The sequence below is a fragment of the Leuciscus leuciscus genome (assembly GCF_965113295.1).
Source record: "Leuciscus leuciscus genome assembly, chromosome: 24".
In the NCBI taxonomy this organism is placed as follows: Eukaryota; Metazoa; Chordata; class Actinopteri; order Cypriniformes; family Leuciscidae; genus Leuciscus; species Leuciscus leuciscus.
This window is the reverse complement of record NC_138723.1, coordinates 23,379,712-23,402,335: the sequence shown is the minus strand read 5'-3', so window position 1 is coordinate 23,402,335 and position 22,624 is coordinate 23,379,712. Positions and strand designations below refer to the sequence as shown.

Here is a 22,624-nt window from a genome sequence, read left to right as displayed (position 1 = left end):
AGGGAGGTAGAACCGTGTCTCAGAGGAGAGTTTTTTGTGAACCAATTCAAACAATGGCCCTTTAGTTGTCAGGGGCCAGAGCCCCCTTTACCGCTGTAATCTAGATGAGCCCTTTCAGATAGATCGAGTTCTCAAGACCTTTCCGCATGAGAGAGACAGTGTCAGTGTCACGGTGAGGGCTGATGGTCGCCTGGACAGTTTGGGGACTGTATAACCAGTGAGAGTGTGTCCTGTAGGCCTACACAGGGGTCAGCAGTTTTTTTGTAATGTACACTGTGTGAACTAGACATGACAGTGTGTGTGTCGTTGCAGGCGGTAGAGGAGCTTTTGGAGTCATTGGAATTGGAGAAGAGCAGCTATCACATGGGTCTTAGCAGGGTGAGTACACAGAAACACACATTTCTGTTCAATCTATCACTTTAGAAGCATCAAAGGATGCAGGTGAGTCAAATGTTGAATCTAAAGCGGAGGGTGATATTACGACTGTGTGCATTTTTCATCATCTACTGCGTGGTCCGTTGGCTGGACTGCAAGACACTCTCTTCTCAGCATGAGCTGCTTTGTTTGTTTGTGTCTTTCCTAGTTCTTCATGCCATCCTAATCAATGCGAACAGACGCTGGCGCTCAACAGTTTAATCCCATCAGCTGGAAAATCATTGCAAGCCAAAAAGACCCCTGAAAAAAATGGTGGCGTGTGTAAACAAGCCCCGCCTGGTGCGTTCCCAGAAGAATGGAGATTTATTGGACCGGATTATAAATTGGAATAGTTGGTCATTATTTTGTGGCAGCTGCAATTGGCGTAGAGGTTTACGAAGGCTGAACTGCGCTCAGAAATAGATTACAATGTCAGGGGCCCTTCATGAAGGATTCGAGCAACAAAACAAACTGATTTACAACTCTACCAGCATCTCCTGTCAGTTCTGCTCGACTTGTGCTCTTACGATTACTGGCAATGAAAAATAAACCAAATAGGCGTTAAATGGACATTGATTTACTTGGTTTGTTCAGATTGTTGTGGTCAGATGTTGACACTAGATAAAATAGTTGCATGAGTGTAATTAGCATTCGATTTTGTCAGGTTTTTTTTTTGAATAAGTAAAAGAAAACTGATACTGAAATGTATAGAAAAGCCACCTCTCTCTTGCTGTTAAAGAAATGTATCCATATTATTTTTCATATTAAATTGATTGAAGACATAATTCATTACAAAAAACATCAATGTGCTTATGAATCTTCATTACAGATAAAAGCTGCATCTGTTTTAAAATATGACTCCATATGAGTTTATTCACATCTCTTTTTCTACTATGAAATTTTAGGACCATCATAATATGCACTTTTAACATGCTCCCTTTACTGTGCTCACAATTGTGTTGGTGTGTGTGTTAGGTGTTCTTCAGGGCTGGAACAGTGGCTAAACTAGAGGGACAGAGGGATGAACACACCAGACAGAACATCACGCTGTTCCAGGCTGCCTGCAGGGGCTTTCTGTCTCGACAGGCTTTCAAAAAGAGGAAGGTAAAGTCAATTTTCTGTTTTGCTTCAGTCCTGTGCTGGAATTGCACTGTCAATCATACAGAATCTCAACATTTATTTCTCCAACAAAAAATTCAAAGGTTTGGTGTGGGTAAGATTTTGGGTTAAGATGTTTTAGATGCTCACCAAGGCTGCATTTATTTGATCAAAAATTCATTAAAAACAGTAATATTGTGAAATATTATTACAATTTAAAAATAATTGTTGTTTTCTTTTCTAATATACTCCTGTGGTTGCAAAGCCGAATTTTCAGCAGCCATTACTTGGAACAGATTTTTACTTGTTAATGTTGAAAATATAATGTTCTGTTCATTGTTCATTGACATAAATTACTACCAGATACCTATTGAGTTGGTGATCTTTTATGGAGTTGATTAGATTTACTTTAAGGTAAAATATGTATTTTCTGCACCACCAGTATCACCGTGCAGAATTGCAGACAAAAACACTCCCCCGTCTCCTATTGGTCAGCCAAACAGATAGTCCCACCCCCAATTCGCACCTGTGGTAGAGCCAATGTTGTTGTTGGGCAGCTCAAAAAAAGCTAAATAATGTTTTGAAAGCACCACAAAATCACAGTTTTTAAAATTTTTGAGAATTAATCTACAAATCACTCGTTTATAGTTGTCTCTGCATATAAACTGTGGTAGAAAATATTTTAACACTGAAAATATTACACTTCAGCTTTAAATGCTTTCCTGTTTAGTTTCTCTAGAAGTATTATAATTATTATCACGCCATCTCTGTATCATTATAGTCAAATTCACTTTGAGATCATGACATGCAATCAGGCCTCTGAACAAAATCCTCTAAGTGCATTTTATTCATTCCAATCAAATTTACAGTTTTGGTTGGCAAGTCTTTCAGTACTTTTTCAAAAATGACATATCAAAGTCATTCTGTGGCTTTTATGTCCGTGTTTGCAAAGGAACATTAATCATTTCATGCCACGCTGTTAATGCGACTGTCATGTCATTCACAGATGAAGATCTGTGTCATCAGCCTGTTTGTTCTGAACTCACATATTGCAGAAATTAAGGAATCGTTCAGTCAAAATGAATATTCTGTCATCATTTACTCATCCATGTGTCATTCACACGTCTTTCACACTCACTCACACTCATGTCAGTAAATGGGCCAGCAAAAAAACAGCACAAAAGATTTGACTTAGGATGTGCTATAATATAAACAACATTAGGGTGAGTAAATGAAAACAGAATTTACATACCTTTAGATAAATAAAAACCCCTCTCTATCTCTCAGATCCAGGATTTGGCCATCCGTTGCGTCCAGAAGAACATTAAGAAGAATCATGGCGTGAAGGACTGGCCTTGGTGGAAGCTCTTCACCACCGTACGGCCTCTAGTAGAGGTTCAGCTCACCGTAGAACAGATTCGAGGAAAAGACGTGAGTCTTTCCGTATTACTCTTTATTGCATGTCCCAGTTTGCTCACTATGTAAAGCTTCTTTCAACTTACAGTAGACTGCAAAGGTTTATCTGTGTGTGTGGGTGCATTTGCCTTAAAGATGACATGGTCTGAGAGCTTTTGTTGCATCAGCGTCAGAGCTGAGAAATCTCTTTGATTCCTGAAGCCGGCATCTCAATCCGAGCTCAAAGCATTTGCAACATTGCTGTCTGGCCCCTTCCTGAACTCACCTGAAGGCAGATAGATCTTGCCTGATCAAAAAAACATCAGATCATACAATATTAGCCCAACTCAGGCCAAAGATTGTTTTTTTCTTATCTAAATATTCAATATTGTTTTGTGCTTGAGATTTTGCTGGTATTTTGACTCGTAGGAGGAGATCATGCATCTGAAGTTGAAGCTGGAGAAGGTGGAAAAGGAAAGAAACGAGCTTCGGCTGACCTCGGATCGAATGGAGAGCAGAGTAAGACGTGCAAGTCTCTTATTTGACTTATTTGAAAACCATTTTGATGGACAATAAATGTAGTAAGTGTCTTAATGAAAATGTAAAAATGCAGGAAGGTTTCTGTGACTATTAGGTTTAAGTTGAGGAGTTGATAATATATGAGTAGAAGTCAATTAAAACCCTCGACCATATTAGAAAAACCAATGCATATGTGTGTTTATGTAGATTACGGAGTTGACAGCAGAGCTTTCAGATGAGAGGAATTCTGCAGAGTCTACATCCCAGCTGCTGGAGACGGAGACAAGCGAGAGATTGCGTCTGGAGAAGGACATGAAGGATATGCAGGTACGTGTCCTTCATGCTTCAAGAGGACAGATGCTACTAAGTCAACTGTAAAGTCAGTAAAATAGTGTAGTTTTTCCAAATAATGAGCTTTTTCCAGTGGTATAGTTTACAAAAACACTGCATCACTAGATTTTGTCACATTATATTGCATGTGCAGTTTTACTTCCAAGAATACTGAGTAGATAATTAAACACATTCATCTAAAATGTCTCTTACATGTAGTGTTGGAAATGGATTCATATTAGTAAATTGGTTCATTCAGAACAATATGAATTTGGATTTAAATCATAGAAATTGTAAAGATTTTAATTTAACCAAAAAAATTATAATTATACAAGTACAACCTTTTATAGATTTTTTGTAAAATATTTAAAGTACCCCTATTAAAGGTTATAAAGGCTTTTTTTAAAAGTTTTCTAATTTTGTTTTGCTTCTACAATAGATTTACATGTGTCAATGGTAAAAAAAATAAATAAAAAAAACTTTAATTTTCACATAATCTACATTACACATAATCTCATTTCTCGAAGAGTCTAAAAACGGTTTGTTCGACGATTTAGTCTGTCTAAACCCCCTCTTTTCCGCGAGCCTACTCTGCTCTGATTGGTCAGATGGCCCAGTCTGTTGTGATTGGTCTACTGTTTACAGCGCGTGTCGGAAACAAAACACCCATTACTATATCTGAATTTCAGCTCTGGATCTTCCTCAGTGCTTGTATACACAATGAAATGAACAGTAACAATGGCGTCGTTTTTTTTAACGTATCAATTCCAGCGCGAATCCTCACTCTTTGGAAGTGCATGCAAAGTGGATTTGCAGCACTGAAAACAGCATCTTCTCGACATGTCGACAACACAAACTAAACTCTTCCAGACCTCAGCTACAACTACAGTGTTTGAGGACAGGTCAAAGTAGATGATGTTCACGGGCAGCCAATGAAGTCCATAGGCTGGCATTATGCAAATTTGTTACATTGTTACGTATATATGAAAAAGGAAGTGAGGAAGGAATTGAGACTTTGCACTTTGATTTTTGAAACTTTGCAGACCTTTTACATCCACAAACAGCTACATTGCACACTGCATTAAAGGTAATATTCGAAAAAGCATAATGGGTCACTTTAAATGCTAATGTTTATCACTATGTTGTCAATATGGCGAATGAACAATATGGCATCTAAGTACTTTTTTTGTAAGTGTAGCTTTACTGTAGTTTAACTGCTTTAAATTTTGAGTAGTTTATGTCATGGATTGACTGGAAGTTGTGGTAAAAGACTGTTGGAGAGATCTTATAGTTAAAAAACTTTCTTTTATAATCTGAGGAGGTTGTGGTAGAAGTGTATTTTGTGAGTGGGCTGCTGGAGAACACACCTGTTTCTCGTCTTTTTCTGAAACTCAGGTGAAGTTTGACTCTGTGAAGAAACAGATGGAGTCCATGGAGATGGAGATCATGGAAGCCAGACTCCTCCGTGCGTCAGAACTCAACGGCGAGATGGATAACGATGGCGATGATGATTCTGGTAAAAAACAAAACGACAAGCTAGATGAGCAATCAGATAGCAACAGAAGCCGACTACCAAAAATGTTTAATTTTAGACATAAGATAAGATATGATAAGAACATATCAGTTTTTTAGAGAAGTAGGAATGGTTTCCCTGGCTGCTGGGACAGAAAGAGTGCTAGTTTGGTAAAAAAAAAACTGCTCAAAAAACACACACACACACTTACACACAAAAAATCTTTCTGTCTCTGTGTGTTTGTTCACGTCAGGAGGTGAATGGAGGTTAAAATATGAACGTGCCATCAGGGATATGGATTTCACAAAGAAAAAACTCCACCAGGAGATGGATGACAAGCTGGAGACAGAACAACAGAACAAGAGACACCTGGAGAGAAAAGTTAGTATAACAAGGCAAATACACACACGCACAATGCACACACACTAGGCTTGCCAAACAGACTATACACACAATGTGAAATGTATCTGAATTCAAACTCTGCTACAATACAGTAAATAACTCTCTGACGATGGAAACCAGTAACACTTCAGAATCTTTAGACTTTTATAAACTTCACTTTCCTGTCTCTCTCTGTATGTAGTTTGCAGAGTTACAGGCTGACCAGGAGGAGTCCCAGCGATCTGTCCAGCAGCTGAAGAAGAAATGCCAGCGGCTGGCGGCTGAATTGCAAGACACCAAACTGCACCTGGAAAATCAAGAGGGGCGAAACCATGAGCTGGAGAGAAAACAGAGGAAGTAAGAGCCAATCACACACACACAAAACCAAAAGAATCAATCAGTAAATGAACAGCCCAAACAATCAGAAAGTAAACAAACAGCTTATACAACTAAATGAAAAAACAAAAACAAACAGTAAACAAACAATCATGCAGTAAAGAGATGGGTCAATCAATAAACTGTTTTCAATAAAGTCTTTACTGTATGATAGATAGATAGATAGATAGATATACTTTATTGCAGACTCATGGTCCATACTTCATAAAAAACAACAGACAACACAAAATTAAAACACATCACATTAAATACATATTATAAAAAAATAAAAATAAAGGATTCTATCCTTTCAAAAGACAGTCATACCAGTGTCTCCAAAGTTTAGATGTGTAGCGTATGGCACTATATTCAGTGTTAGTCAGTATCATGATGACACTATTTCCAGACTCATTAAGTCGACAAATGAAATTATACATGGTGTTTCTCAAAACAGCCTTCAATGTGTTAACTCCAGCAGACACAAACATGTCACTGGCACTAGTCCATCTCGGCTTTTTTAACAAAAGTCTTAGTGCATCATTAAAAGCCACTTGTAGTTTCTGAAGGCTGGCTTTTTTGTAGTTCCACCAGAGATTTGCTGTGTACAGTGAAGTACAATATGCTTTGAATAAAGTTAATTTAACTTCATCAGAACAATAACCAAATTTCCGAAGGAGTACATTAGCTTGTGCATATAACATACGACACTGACGATAAATGTCCTCATCATCAGACAGACGGTCAGTGATCACATGACCAAGATATTTGACTTCATCACAAACCTTAAGGACATTACCAGACAACTTAAAGTCAGGGAATGTCATACATTTATCCTCTTTCGTTCGGCAGATCATGATTACACTTTTAGAAGGATTATATTTGACATCATGTTGTTCTCCAAACTCAGAACACAGTTTGAGAAGATGCTGGAGACCAGCTGTACTGGGACAAAACACTACCAAGTCATCAGCATACATTAGATGGTTTACTACTGAACTTCCAACCATACAGCCCATTCTGCACTGGTTTAACCGCTTAGACAGGTCATTCATAAAAAAATTAAACAAAACAGGCGATAAAATACTTCCTTGTCTGACCCCATTGCAAACCTGAAAAGGAGCAGACACACAGTTTGCCCACTTGACCTGCATAGTCTGGTTTGCATACCAGTATGACAAGCATCTAACTATATACCTAGGCACACCCGCTTGACACAGTTTATGAAATAATTTTCGATGATTCACACGATCAAACGCCTTAGAGGCATCTAAAAAACATATAAAAACAGATGAATTCTTGCTCTTATAGTCACTTAGTAATTCCTTTAAGGCATAAATGCACAGTGAGTATGAGTAAACAAACTGTATGATTGAACAAACGTTTGATCAAACTATGAAATCTTGTCCTTTATATGAACAAGGAACTGTATTCAAATAAATGGGGACTTTCCATAGACATCATGATTTCAATATTGTACAAACTGTATATTCTATCACCTGAACCTACTCCTAAACACAACCCTCACAGAGAACTTTTTGCATTTTTACATTTTCAAAAAACATAATTTAGTATGATTTATAAGCTGTTTTCCTCATGGGGACCAAAACAAGTCCCCCCAATGTATGGTTTACCAGGACCACACACACACACACACACACACACACACACACACACACACACACACACACACACACACCAGTCTCTGTTTTCAGTCTCCTGCCTGATCACCTGCTGAGGTTTGACTGTAGAGATTTCTGTTTGATTACTGTTTACTCTGTGGTTGTTTTGGCCATTTTTTACTGTTTATTTGTATGGGCTGTTTGTGTCTAATTTGACGGGTTGAGCTGTCTGTTTAGTTTTTGTTTCTTTGTTTACCGTTTGTTTGATTAAACAGTTCCTTTACTTTCTGATTAGTTGGGCTATTCATTTATTGTTTGGGCTGTTTGTTTACATCATTTAATCACACGTTTGTTTAATTATACAGTTTGTTTAATCAAACAGTATGCAATGTATGTTAAACAATTGATTGTTTAAGATGTTTGATTACTGTATAATTGTTTGGGCTCTTGTATAATTATTTGTTTACTGTCTGATTAGTGTATTTTGTTTGTCGTTTAGTTAAGCAGTTTTTTACTCTCTTAATTACTTTTGTTTGTCGTTTAGTTGTTTAAGCTGTTTTTCCTATTTTTTGTTCAGTTAAAGCATTTAATTTACTGTCTTTTGTTTGTTGTTTAGTTAAAGCTAATTGTTTACTGTTTGATTACCGTCTTTTGTTTGTTATTTTGTTGTTTAAGCAGTTTGTTTAATGTCTGATCACTCTTTTGTTTGTTGCTTTTTTTAAAGCTGTTATTTTCTGTCTGATCGCTGTCTTTTGTTTGTTAGTTAGTTGTTTAAGCTGTTTGCTTACTGTCTGATTGCTGTTTTTTGTTTGTGTATTGCCTAGACTGCTTGATTTATTTATTTTTTTATGTGGCTGAATTGTGTTTAGTATTTGGCTGATGTTGCTTATAACTAAAGCTGATCAGACTTAGAGCTGGAACTAAACCTTAACATGCATGACATTTTATGAGTAACCTTGGTGTATAGACCTTATTCTGCTCAGAATTTGTAGAATTTGAGATGGAAAAAGAAGATCAGATTACTCAAATAAAAAAAATCCACAAGATCAGTAGCAGAAGAGGAAATGTTTGCTCTGGTGCCTACTGACTGAATCTCTGTTTGATAGTTTATGCCCATTGTAGATATGAGCAGACTATCATGTTTTTTCCTGTCATACTGTGGTTGAAATTACTTTGCTCAATGCTTGTTTATCTTCTGAATTTTCTGGCAGGTTTGATGTGGAGAAGAACCAGGCTCAAGAAGAACTACAGAAGGAGAGGAACCAGCGGGAGAAACTGGCCCGAGACAGAGATATGCTGGCGGGCGAGATGTTTACACTCAGACAACAGCTAGAGGTGAGAACTAAGATCGAAAAATGTGTGTCACTCTCTCTCGTGTCCTTAAGCAAGACACTTAACTTCAGATTTCTGTAATAATTCTATGGCATGTTGCTCTGGATAAAAGCATCAGCTGATGTGTATAATTTTAAATAATAGGAGAAGGACACAGAGCTGTGTACGGTCAGTGTGAAGGTAGAGCAGCTGGAATCCGAGGTCCAGGACCTCTCCTCTCAGGAGTCCAAAGAGGAGGCTTCACTTGCAAAGTTTAAGAAGCAACTGCGTGACCTGGAAGCAAAGGTCAAAGATCAAGAGGAGGAGCTTGATGAACAGGCTGGAACCATTCAGATGCTGGAGCAGGTACAAGCTAAAAACTAAATTAAAAGGCGGATAGCGACTCTGAATAGCAGTCTGTTCAGCCCCAGTGTTGTTATTGTTAATTAAAACGAAAACTATTAAAATCATTTTCGTTAATTGAAATAAAGTTGAAATAAAGTAAAATATTAATAATAGCTGAAAATCTTTAAAACAATCTTACATCTTTAACACAAATCTTTCTGACTTCCAGCTTGGAAAATTGCGACTAGGAACTTGCAAGCAGTTTTGCAGAGGATAATATCAAGTTAACCTCACGTAATCTGTGTGTGTGTGATTTAGGCTAAACTTCGTTTGGAAATGGAGATGGAGCGATTGAAACAAACACACTCTAAAGAGCTTGACAGTAAAGATGAGGAGGTGGAGGAGATCAGACTGTCCTGCAGTAAGAAGGTGAACACACAGGATCTGAACACTATCATAGGTCTCTCACAATTTGAGACCTCCATGTTTCCTAATGGCTCTTTTGCTATGTGTGTGTAGCTGAAGCAGATGGAAGTGCAGTTAGAGGAGGAATATGACGATAAACAGAGAGTTCTGAGAGAAAAGAGAGACCTGGAATCCAAACTGATGACTGCACAGGAACAGGTACTGACACAACACAAATATTGCAGATAGCATACAATACGCTCAGCAAAGCATAACACAGTATTACACCATATAACAGGTTGGCCAGAAGGATGTAGAGACAGAGAAACGTCTCAGGAAGGACCTGAAGCGCACAAAAGTTCTTCTAGCTGATGCTCAGATTATGCTGGACCACCTGAAGACTAACGTGCCTAGTAAGAGAGAGATCGCCGCACTCAAAAATAAGGTAGAATCACAATCACAAGCTGCAGAAATTACAATTTATGTCCTTCACTGGATTGATTAGATCAAATAGGACTAATTTCTTCATGTGAGTGAATGAGTGTTTGTTGTATCTGGTTTAGTTGGAGGAGTCCGAGTTTGCCTGCGCAGCCGCAGTTAAAGCACGCAAGTCCATGGAGCTGGAAATTGAAGACCTTCATATCCAGATGGATGACATCACCAAAGCCAAGATGTCTGTGAGTTGAATTCTGTTTTACTTGGAAACAGTTCCTTGCTCATGAACAGGACAAGATTTCATCGTTTAATCATACGTTTGTTTGAATGTTTTGACCTGTCTATTTACTGCATGTTTGTTTGTTTGTTTGTTTGTTTGTTTACTGTTTGATTTTGGTATTGTCATTTAGTTGTATAAGGCTTTTTAAAATCGTTCTTATTGTTAAGGCTATTCGTTTGGTGATTGATTCTTCTGGTTATTTGTTTACTGATTGATTTTGTTAGTTATTTTTGTTTGTTCATTTTGTTCGAACAGTTCATTGTTCATAAACGGTACAAGATCTTCATATACACCATTTATCATCTTTTCAACCACATTTTCAGATGTTTCACAAGTTTCATTTAGTTCCTCCAGTTACTGAGCAGTTAAAGGGGCTATTTGTAGAATTCAGAAACCTGTGTTATTAGTGACACTAGTGGCCGTTAAGTGAACTGCAACCAGCAACTTCCCGCTCGTGCTTGCACTCTTGCACATGTAACGTACTAGAGACTAAACGAGATTCAAGCCCCGATATACTTTGGCGAAGTTCTTTTTCCTTCTTTCCTTAGAAATAAAAAGAAGTTGGAAATACCTTTGCAGTGATATACTGTTAACGAACATCTAGATGCCGTCCACGCTGCTGAGAGCGACAATTAGATGATTATTTAAATATGTTCTACACGCTTTTATCAATAACAAAATAAACGCTCAAGAAAAATGACAGCGGTGAGAAAACAGCAGTTAAGAAAGCATCTAATCATAGTGATGTGGGTATGTTTGCACAAGCTCTGCAACAATGATGTCGACAGATGAGGTAATTAAAATGACACTGTTATGATAGTTTAATTATAAAGTATGCTTGAGACTATAGACTATAGACTATAGTTCATTCTGGCTGTGTGAATGAATCCATTTTCTTTGCATGACAAATTGACATTACACTACAGAATAGCCCTTTCTGCATTATCCTGAAAATTAAGCATTAATTTAATGTGTCATTGAACTGAAGAGAGGCTCTCGGGAGCGTGTGTAAACATCAAATCCTTTTGATTTTCCCCATCGAAACTGGCCAGAGTCCTTAACATAAAAATCAGTCTACAGGCTTTCATAGACAACCTAGGCAGTCAGGGAAGGTCTAGTTTTTTAAGTTTCATTACAAGCTGTTTGGCAATACAAAAAGCAATTAATACCTGAAAATTCTTACATATATCCCCTTTAACCACGTGATATTGATTGATTAGTCATTATATGCAACAAATTCATCACCGTTTCTTTTAGAAATTTATAGAGGAGAGATTGTGCCATTGAAAACATGTTTTCCTATGTAAGAAAACTAAAATTTTGTCCAACAGATCTGTCAGAGCTTTAGTCAGGCAATATATTTGTTTTGAGTAATATGTGAATAGAGCACATCAAACTGCTGGGTAGAGAGAAATAACAAGCATGTAGTCATTTTCCTGCTCAGGCTGATGGAAAAACCATTTAGAGTTTAAACTTTAAACCTCTGGTAAAGAATCATGGTGTCCTAGCCAAGCACAACATGATAAAGCGTTAAATCCTGTCTCCTCCATGTTAATCTGAGTTTTTGCCCTAACAGACTGTGACTGGCAACAAGACATTTTTACAGTTGCTTGGTTTTTATTCCTGCAGTGTCTTGCTCTCTGGCCCCGCCCACTGTAAAATCTCATTGATCCAAATCCTGCTCCACATGGAATTTTAAACATCAAATATGTTCTGATTGGCTGTGATTTTGTCACTTCACATTTCACCTCGCTGAGGACAGAAAAAAGGGTGGAGATGAAATGAAAATCAGTGCAGCTTTACTCTTCTCTGATTACTCTTTCTGAATCTTTCTTCATTTGAAAGCACTCCCTTTCTCTCTCATCACTCTACAGGCTCTTTCAAGAACCCAGAAACATGTTACTCAGTCAGAATTAAATGGCTCAGTTGTGGCGTGCATTTGATTTATTTCTTATGAAGAAGAGGAGATGATGTCAAATAGGAGAGTTTAAGGGTATAATCTCCTCGTCTCTGCCTTAACCAGAAATATGCAATTACTGCGTGTAATGACAGTGTTTTAGTCCCACTCTCGTTCTTACTCTAAAATGGCAGAAGCATAAAATGGCAGTGCTGCTGTGACAGTATTTCGAGACGTTTTCTGTTATTAAAAGTAATGTTTGTTTTTTTTTATCAAAAAGATCATTCTGCTCTAAAAGGGTCACAGAGAGCAGGGGAAAACAAATAATAAAATGCTAAATAAATAGGATTTGTAACTTTTAAAAGGAATGAAAAGACATAATTTGTTGTTGCTGTCAAAAGCTGTGCGTCCAGTCAAACTGTATTTCGGTGGAGTATTTATCTGTCACATGGTAGAAGCTGTCAATTCAGACAGTTGCCAACATGGACAGGATGTGTTTCCTCATCCTTGAAAACCTGTGAATAAACTATTTAAGGGACTCACCCAACCCTGTCTGTTCTGACTAACTCAGTTGGAGGAGCAGATAAGTCGTTTGCAGAGGGAGAAGAATGACCTGCAGTCTCGCTTTGAGGAGGATCAGGAGGACATGAACGAACTCATGAAGAAACACAAAGCAGCAGTGGCTCAGGTGACCTCACATCCTGTTCATACATGCATACATACATATATAGTTAATACTTTTATTCAGCAAGGATGCATTAAATTGGTCAAACATGACAGTAAAAGATTTGTATTTGTCAAATCAATGCTGTTCTTTTGAACTTTCTATCATCAAAGAATCCTGAAAAAATATACAGCATGGTTTCCACAAAAATCCACATCAAATCAGCATATTAGAATGATTTCTGAAGGATGTCTCATACTCTGATTTGATGCTCAAGAAACACTGAAGACTGAATGGAGTAATGATGCTGAAAATTCACAGGAATAAATTACAATATTCAAATATAGAAAACAGTTATTTTAAATTGTAGTAATATTTCACAATATTACTGTTTTACAGTATTTTTGATCAAATAAATGCAACCTTGGAGAACGCGACAGACAGAGATATATATCAACATTATATCAGCCATTAAAAACATTTAAGATACTATAGCACAGATTAAGAATGAAAATTAACTCTTTGTGTTACATATGTGTGTGTGTTTAGTCTACAAGAGATCTAGCACAAATCAGTGACCTGCAAACCCAGGTGGAGGAGGCCATGAAGGAAAAACAAGAGATCCAGGATAAGGTACCAAAAAAACATTCCTCAAATACACTAAAAAAGCAGACGCTCTCTTCCTTTTTTGGATGACACAGTTAACACAGCCCGAAATCGACCCCTATCCCCTCATTTATCATTTCCTTCAGTATATAGTGGATATTGATTAGTGGCCAAAGCAGTGAGAGAACTGCGGTGGGTCGGTCGCTTGTGGTCTTGAATGTGACCTCAGTTTGTGTTTTTATTCTTTTCGGCAGCTTCACTCCCTGCAGTCACAACTTGAATTTCAGGAACAGTCTATGGTGGAGAAATCTCTGGTCAGCCGTCAGGAAGCCAAAATCCGTGAACTGGAGACCAAACTAGAATATGAGAGGACCCAGACCAAACGTCTGGAGGTGAGTCATGTGTGCAACTCATATTGTATGACAAAGTCAATTAATTCATAGCAAGACACTGAAACAGGGCTGTGGTTCTAGTAAAAAAAAAAAAAATTTGTTGTAAATTTCCTTTAGTTTTAGTTCATTTTAATGTTACTTTTCGTTTTTATTCAGTGACCACGCACAACAAATCATTCCATGCATAATTTTCTTAAACAACGTCCACGGCATCAATAGCCACAATTCATTTACAGTTCATTCTTTTAATGAGCTCTCATCTTTGGCTTCTCCATCTGTCCATGTTCGACCTCCAGTCTCTTGTAACACGGCTGAAGGAGAATCTGGAGAAGATGACTGAGGAACGAGACCAGCGTGTTACCAGCGAAAACCGGGAGAAGGATCAGAACAAGCGCATGCAGCGGCAGATCCGGGACATAAAGGAGGAGATGACTGAACTGTCTAAGAAAGAAACCGAAGCCAGCCGCAAAAAACATGAGCTGGTGAGTTCCAGAGCAGGATGGAGATTGCCTTAGTATCACTATAGCAACTATAATGAAGAAAAGCTGCCACAATGCAGCCTTTTATGAAAATTGACATAGTTCTTGCATAGTAACCATAGCTTAACTGTGGCATTTGTTGTAAGGACACAGGTAAAACCCATGGATTGCTCCCCAATACTATAAAATGGTTTCTATAAAACGCACTATTGTTACTGTATTAAAACCGCAGTCATTTTTCATAACTTTGATTGGTTGGACCTTTAACAGGAAATGGATATTGAAAGTCTGGAAGCAGCCAATCAGAGCTTACAAGCAGATCTGAAGTTGGCCTTTAAGCGGATTGGGGACCTGCAGGCCGCTATGGAAGATGAAATGGAGACGGATGAAGATGACGACCTCATCAATAGGTATGGGGATTAGTCTCCTGTCATGTTCCCATGGCAACATTTCTCTGAAGTTCAGGATGTCCACTGCATGTTACTTTCGTTGACATGCACTTTTTTCAGTTCTTTTGCTTTTCTTTTTCTTCTTTTGTTTCCTGTCTCCAATTTTATTTTAATGGATCAACAATTTACTCATTTTCCATTTTCTCCTTTATTTTCCTCTTTTTTTTGTCCCCCTTTTTTTTGGAAGTTTACAAGACATGGTGACAAAGTATCAGAAAAGAAAGAACAAAACGTGAGGATACTAAATGGTCTTTGTTTCTCATCTGTTGTTGGTTTGAGTTTGTAATTATATTCATTGTAAAAGCATGTGGAAAATGTTGTTGTATTAATCTGCGGTACATCAAACCATATGAAGTCTTACATGGAAAGTATTATAATATTTTTTTAGCTGAAATGGATTCATTAGTCTAATAAGTCATTTGATAATCCAGCAGCATTTTCCTGTCTTCATGAGCATGGGCTGTACATGTGTAACACTATCATTATTGCTCATCTGATTTTACTCATAGCCATCTTTTCATAATTTCATGGAAGTATCAATATATATAAAAAAAATTGGATTTCTAGACTTATTTAGAATTTCTCCTTTTTTTTTCATGAAAATTCAAAAAAACTTTACAAAAATATTGAATTTTTTTTCTAGTTATGCTCAGCTTTGACATATTAAATCATCTACAAATCGCTCTTTGTGAGTACAATCTTTAACAAAATAAATAATAAAAATTTACTTTTTTTTATCCAATTGGTAAAGTCATGGAAATTGGTAATTTGTCAATAGATGTGGAAATCTATATATACTGAAAAACACAAAGAAACCAAATGAATATCAAATGAATGCATTTAGAAGTTTCCACTCCCTGAGCGAATTATGATTCAGCATAAAGTTTCCCAGGTGCTCTATGAATTCCTAGTGCATCTTGCTACTTAACTGTGTTTAGCACATTGTGACGTGTTTATGTGTGTTGGTGTGCAAGTGTAACTGCTTGGATTTGGGAAGGGGGGAATCCACTGCATTCGGTTGATTTGCTGTAATTGGGTGGAACTGCAATATGCAACCAAAAAAAGCAGATTGTCACAGTCGATTAGCATCAGAATGCGAGCTGTGTGTGTGCTTAAGCTTTAAATTGTGCGTGACGGTAAGTTGAAATTCTCCACAAACAGCTGCAGCCTAAATCCAATGCACTCATGACGTCCCTGATTGTGCGTTTGTGCAATTTTTAAACATATTTATGCTTGAATAAGCTTTAGTGTGTATTCTTAAAAGTAGAGCCTGGTATAAACAGTAATATTTACTGCAAAGGCTCATGGTAGTGATATGACATGTGCCACTGCATTCACAGATCTCCACAGAGAGAATGCAGTAAGAGATCTGACTTTGAAGTACGATGTGAATGGTTTCTCTTTCTCTCCCTATCTTCTAAAATAGAGGCAGTTATTGTGGGATGGATTGAAATCCTCTTCTCCCAGATATTTTTTATTGAATCCACTTGTTGTGGCACTAACAACTAACTGAAGTATCATAACCTTGTCTTGACCAGCCGAAATGACCTTTATGTCAGCTGCTATGTCTGATAGAGCTTCTCTTGTTATCAGTGGAGATGAATCAGATATGGACTCTGAGGTGGAGGACCGAGTGGATGGGGTGAAGTCATTGCTCTCCAAAAGCAAAGGATCCACTAAGACGCTCACGGATGAGGGCACCCAGAAAACCACCAGGTCAGTATGGAAACCCATTTAGTTGCATATTAGAGTTTCATTTCAAGGCTTTAGATAATTTTACGAGCCCTCAGAGTTGGATAAATTAAACCACATTTAATGATGTTGGGGAACTAGTGACAAGTTTGTCTACATTTAATGAAGGCTGTGTTCTTACTTTGGAAGTACAGGTGAATATTTAATTGATAATTTGAAAGCTTTAAACACTTAAGCCCCTTTCACACAGTGCGTTGATCCCGGGAATTTGCCGTAAAATTGCTAGAGTGCCTTCTGTGTGAACGCAAACACGTCCCGGGATTGATGCCGGGATGGGGACCTAGTAACATTGCCGGGATCAGTCTCGGAACGCGCTCTGATGTGAACAAAACTCAGGACCAATGCCATAAGGGGTGTGTCGTAGTGATAACGCACGTGCCATCGCAATGATGTTGTTATCGTGCGACTCTGTTGCTCTTAGAAGAAAGTTTGTGTTCGTCATCAACAAAGAAAGAACGAAAAAATGTCTGAAAACTGGAATGAAACAGAGATCAGGGAGCTCATTCCTTTCCGCACTGAAGCCGAGATGCAAACACTTCCGCTGTTGTACCACAACATGTTTTCGACGCGTACGTTACATGTCACGTGTCTTTACGGGATCTTTACGGGATGTGTGTGAACGCACTCACAGATTCCAGTGATTTTCCGGAATCTCTGTGTGAAAGGGGCTTAAGTGACAAAAAAATGTGTTTAGTGAATTTCAGTGTGCTAAACGTTATCTGTATGCTAGTGAACCCCTGTCAAGTTATACAAAATATTTTTTTAGCAGATATATGCATTTAATTTACAGACTACAGTCTTCATTGGTTTCATCCATAGTAAAAGCTGTCCGTTTTTGCTGGGCGCTAACTAATGTAAAAACTGGCTATATTAAGAACAAGCCTTTTAATACAGTATATCCCACAGTATATGTATATAATACAGTATATGTTTCAAAAGGAACTGTCAACACTGAAAAGCATTTGTCAAACCATTTATGTGTTTTTTTTTTTAGACTTGTTTTACGATATAAATATTATAACATATTTCCATAACTTCAGTCAGGAGTGAGCAATAATCATCTAAACTTTCATGCAGTTTTCAAGTTCCTAGAGTATTTAGTCCAAAATGTGCAAACAGAGAATTATTTATGTGTTTTCGTTTGGTTACATCACTTTTCTTGTCTATTCTTTAATTAACTCTAAATGAAAATATACTATTTTATCATGGGTTACACTTTATTTTAAGGTGTTTTTTTTACAGTGTAATTATACAATTAAGTACTAAGTAATAATTAACTACATGTACTTACTATATAATTAGGGTAAGGGTTAAGGTTTGGTTTAGGGTTAGTTGCATGTAACTATGCATAATTTACTGTTAAATATAGTAAGTACAATGTGTAACAGGGACTGTGTAATAAAGTGTTACCTGATCATGTTTGTTAGTTTTATGACCAGAATAATCCCTGCGTCAAAGTTTTCTGTGCAGAGCTGATTGAACATTCGTTCAAAGGGAATTGGCGGCTTTTTTACAGGATAAGAACATTGGGAGGGGCTACTGATGTGGTTTACCAAAGAACCAGCCAAGACTTGCATATGACCTCTCCATCTGTGAGAAGTGCTTATAAGTTCAAAACAGTCTTGGATTCATGACTGTCTCACCAGGAGCTGCTGTTACTGTTCTGTTCCTCAGTAGTATTAGTAGGGAACTGTTACGTAAATGCCATTAGGAGTTTAATCCTTTTAAGTTTATTCCTTGGGTTAGTGTAAAATATGCTCCTAAATTACCTCTCAAATCTCTTTCATTCTTTGAATTCATGTTTATCTCTTTCACGGGTATCATCCTGTTTCATTCATTGATCATCTGCAATTCTGCCGCTTTTAATGTGTTTTCTGTTCGTCTCAGACACCCCAATGCCGCTAATGCTGATGTGAAAGATATAAAAGAAGTGAAAGAGGGAAAAGAGGGGAAGGAGGAAGTAAGAAAAGAGTCAGACGAGAGCCGTTCAGTGTCTGTGATGAGCTCGCTCAGCTACAGGAAACGCTCCCATCAGAAGGATGAGAGTTCCCTCTTCAGCGCCCTTCGGGAGCAACCGGACATGCCTGACCGATTGTCGTTACGCAAAGCTAAAAGCAAATCGGTCGACAGGCCTCAGACTGGTGATGACCTGGATGACCGGGGTTCAGTGATCTCCCAGGCTTACTCAGAGGCTACCAGCAGGGCCAGGAAAGGCCTAGACCGTCGATGGACCAAGAGCAGTCCAGAATTTGACAAGGAGTCCATGGTGTCCTCGGTGGCCCCCAGCCGAACTTCCACCCGCCGCGGGGTGGACCAAGATGATGATGCTCGGTCTGGTGTGAGCAGCTTCAGTTTAAGACGTAGTACTTCTTGGGTGGATGACAGCCGCAGCGATTACGGGTCAACCAGTGCCAGTCTGAGGCAACGATCTAGAAGTCGTAGTCCTGGGAGCACTAGCGTCGGGTCTCGAATCTCCCTGGCTCACAGCACTCGACTTAGTGAGTTCGGAGTTCGTTTGAATAATGATGATGTTGATGAGGATGATGATATTGACTCTGTGAGTGTGGCCGCATACAGTCCACGCTCAGTGGGCCGTAGTCTGTCTACTCCTGCCCAACTACGCTCCTCTGAGAACCCACTGGACACCTCTGATGTTAAACCTGTGAGCCACCGCAACTACCTGGACCCCGAGCTAGAAAAAGCTATTAATGAAGTCCTGAGCTTCAAGCCAATAAAATTCAAACGTCGTAGCTTAGAAGACTCAGATGAAGATGAAGAGGAGAAAGGTGGTGGTGCAGGAGAGGAAGAAGAAAGGAAGAACATCAAGAGTTTGCTGCAAGACAAGGACGATGAAGGTCTGGGCCACAGCGGGTCGAGTTTGAGACGCTCCGCTTCAGGTTCTGCTGTAGATTCTGGACGTTCTGGAAGCTCGTTAAGTTCCTTTAGCTCCAAGAGCAGCAGGAAAAAGAACAAGAAGAAGAGCAGGCGTTCTGAGTCCGACAGCTCCTCCAATGAGGGTCACACTCGGCGGCGTTCCAGAAGGAAAGAAAAGAGAGGTTCCAGAAGCTCAAGGAAGAAAGAATCTGGATCTTCCAAATCAGAATCGGAGTCTGAATCATCATCTTCAGGCTCTGCATCAACCGTTTCGTATCGCAGCTCGAACAGCGTTAAAAGAACCCCGGGTAAGAAAACTTCTGATGGGGGTCCGGAAAGTGATGAAGAAAGACCCTCCAGCAAAAAAGAAGTGAAGAAACAGAAGAAGAAGATGGACAGCCTGGTTATGAAGTATCTCTACAAGCCTGACAGTGAATAAGGATCATTATTAGGTGACTCTGGATGGGCCAGTCAAAGATTTGATGTTCTCAAGCTCCAAACGCATGATGTGTTCTGCAGTGTGTTAAACTCTAAACTAGAGCCCGACTGATTTATCGGTCTGCCGACATTAACGACAAAGTCATTAGTGAAGATTATGCAAAAGTATTTAGAATATAATATAGAATAGAACATGCAATGCAAACTAGTTTGGTTACAGCTCAAATGTATCATTCTCATTCTATCATTCACCCTGCCTCCATTACATATTTTTGTCACACAAGTGTTTACCACATTTGAGTGATCATTGCAAAAAAATGTGTTTACATATATATTCTGTTTATGTATACTGTATTCTATATACAGTACCAGTCAAAAGTTTGTACACACGAATGGGAAAGTGTTTCCAAACTTTTGACTGGTACTTTACTATAATATACACACACATACTATTGCTCCTGTATTATAATATACACAAATAATATCGCCCGATATATCGATATCGGGCTTTTTTTACTCCCTAATATCAGCATCGGCCCCAAAAAATCCATATCGGTCGGGCTCTACTCTAAACAGTGTTACAGTTTTAATAAGCTCTGTCAATAAATGAAATCTAATGATCTCGTTTGTGCCGCTGGATGGAGAAGCATGCCCTGTCATTGAAGCTTAAGCATGGTTTGGGGTTAGAACAATGTCATAGCCAGATTCAAATTGTTCCCACATACAGTAGAGTACTAACACAAGAATGCTTGTCTTGATTTCACCAAGTAGGACATGTTCCTTGTTGGTTCTGGAACCACATGCTATCAATCAGATCTTTGCGGTAAGTTAGACTTAGAAATTGATTTTGGAGCTTGCAGAACCTTATGAACCTTATCATTATCAACCATTTAATTTCAGGGGTAATGGTTAGGAATATGTTGGGTACTTAGGAAAGGATAAGTAAAGGGATAGGGTTAGGACTTTTTGTTCCAGAACCAACAAAAGATGTTCCAGGAAAACGTAGCAAGCCACAATTAAAGTACACAAAGTTTTAGAGATATTGCAAGAGTTTAAACTGATAATTCAGCAGAGTGATATTTTGGGCACTACTGCAGATGTGCATTTGTGAGCAGTCAGGGACATTCACTCATGACCTTTGTCCTGCTATCGATCTGTGCATGGCATTTGACCTCTCGCAAGGAACAGGTCTGCACTGAGTGTGTGGCTGTAACCTTCTCTTTATCTTCTGCTTATTTCCTGTTTCTAAAAAATCTTTTATCTTTTTTTCCTCCAGCCCCCCTCTCTACAGAGTGCACTCAGTGCAAAACGACGAAGACAACACTGGACCAGAGAAAGACACTACACAAACTGGAAGAACTAACCTTAAAGACAGCAATGGTGACAGCCAACCTTCAGAAAGCAGTGCGTAGATCTGATCTGCTGCTCACATGCACTGAAAAATGCCTCTGTTTACCTCTCATCTACCCTAGTACGAACTCACTTCGGACAGTTCATCACCGCTGGTCTCCATATACCATGTGTTTTACAGTATTTTCTCTGCAGCTGTGTGGCACATGTATTTATTTAGATCTCACATCTCTGTCAACAACCACTCAAAGAAAATGAAGTAATATATTGTGAAAAGGAATGAGAATCTTTATCCAATGTGTAATGTTATTTTGAATGGTTAGAGCAGTGGTTCTCAACCCTGGTCCTGGCACCCCCCAACACTGTAATTTTGTAGGTATCCCTAATCAAATACACCTGATTCAGGTCATCAGCTCATTAGTAGAGACTTCATGACCTGAAATGAGTGTCTCAGACAAAGGAGATCCTCAAAATGTGCAGTGTTGGGGGCCGGGGTTGAGAACCACTGGGTTAAGAGTGACTGCTTCATGACATATTTTGCCTTGAGTTTGCTTGAGTGAACTGTTTAGCAGAGCTTTACTGTAGTTTGCAGTTAATGAAATAGGGTGTTTATCTTTCTCTCCTTTGTTTCTTTATGAGCTGATGAGCTTCTGTTAACCAGAGTAAGTTAATTTAGCACTGGTTTTCTTAATGGCAGCGTTTGAGTTTATTTTCATATGGGGGTGCATCATGTTTGGGCCTTAAATGATATTTATACCCCTTAAGTTAATATAATAATTTAGTACTATATAATTTAATTCAGCCAAAATGTATTATTAATGGGAGGTTAATAATTTCTGATGTTTTGTCTGTGGGTATGTGTGGTGTGTGCATGTGTAGTGTGTGTGTGTTTGTGTCCTCCTGTTTTTCTATGCATTAAATAAGACTTTTATTATGAAAATTCACGCAAATAAGAGACTTTTTGTCTATGCAGTGGCTTATGCAGTAAAATAAAAATTATATATAAGAGCAATATATATGCAAGAAAGAGTTTTGCATTCATTTTATTGTAAATAAAAGATGTTGATCCATTTTCATGGCTGTGAACTTGATTTCTGACAGATAAGGCTAGAGAGTGTCAGTAGGGTACAGATTCGTATACCTGGAAGTACAATAGAGATGGATGATTCAGCCAGTTCTTGCCATTTGTTGTGTAATATGCAACAGACAGTTAATGAACAGAGTACCGGCAGTTTGTAGGCATGTCAGCTGAGGCTGAGATAAAGGTTTATATCAGTCATCAAGTTTTTTGAGGGCCATTAAT

The 22,624-nt window shown here is 38.4% G+C and overlaps 1 protein-coding gene across 8 annotated transcripts in view; it reads left to right on the top strand.

Annotated features, from left to right (window-relative positions):
- Window positions 1-22,392, top strand: part of myo18aa (myosin XVIIIAa) — a 52,424-nt gene extending 30,032 nt beyond the window's left edge. For 6 of the 8 annotated variants that reach the window (XM_082156999.1, XM_082156998.1, XM_082156994.1 and 3 more), the window contains 22 exons: window positions 313-378; window positions 1,390-1,518; window positions 2,800-2,943; window positions 3,337-3,426; window positions 3,634-3,753; window positions 5,152-5,272; window positions 5,523-5,650; window positions 5,853-6,007; window positions 8,856-8,979; window positions 9,121-9,321; window positions 9,619-9,729; window positions 9,820-9,924; window positions 10,004-10,150; window positions 10,269-10,382; window positions 12,889-13,005; window positions 13,531-13,614; window positions 13,842-13,979; window positions 14,276-14,461; window positions 14,729-14,868; window positions 15,095-15,139; window positions 16,501-16,623; window positions 21,248-22,392. In XM_082156999.1, the coding sequence (XP_082013125.1) occupies window positions 313-378; window positions 1,390-1,518; window positions 2,800-2,943; window positions 3,337-3,426; window positions 3,634-3,753; window positions 5,152-5,272; window positions 5,523-5,650; window positions 5,853-6,007; window positions 8,856-8,979; window positions 9,121-9,321; window positions 9,619-9,729; window positions 9,820-9,924; window positions 10,004-10,150; window positions 10,269-10,382; window positions 12,889-13,005; window positions 13,531-13,614; window positions 13,842-13,979; window positions 14,276-14,461; window positions 14,729-14,868; window positions 15,095-15,139; window positions 16,501-16,623; window positions 21,248-21,383 (2,724 nt within the window). In that variant the 3' untranslated portion in view covers window positions 21,384-22,392. The remainder of the gene's footprint in view (window positions 1-312; window positions 379-1,389; window positions 1,519-2,799; window positions 2,944-3,336; window positions 3,427-3,633; window positions 3,754-5,151; window positions 5,273-5,522; window positions 5,651-5,852; window positions 6,008-8,855; window positions 8,980-9,120; window positions 9,322-9,618; window positions 9,730-9,819; window positions 9,925-10,003; window positions 10,151-10,268; window positions 10,383-12,888; window positions 13,006-13,530; window positions 13,615-13,841; window positions 13,980-14,275; window positions 14,462-14,728; window positions 14,869-15,094; window positions 15,140-16,500; window positions 16,624-21,247) is intronic. The other 2 variants (XM_082157000.1, XM_082156997.1) reach the window with 1 other exon arrangement.
- Window positions 22,393-22,624: the final 232 nt, after the last annotated feature.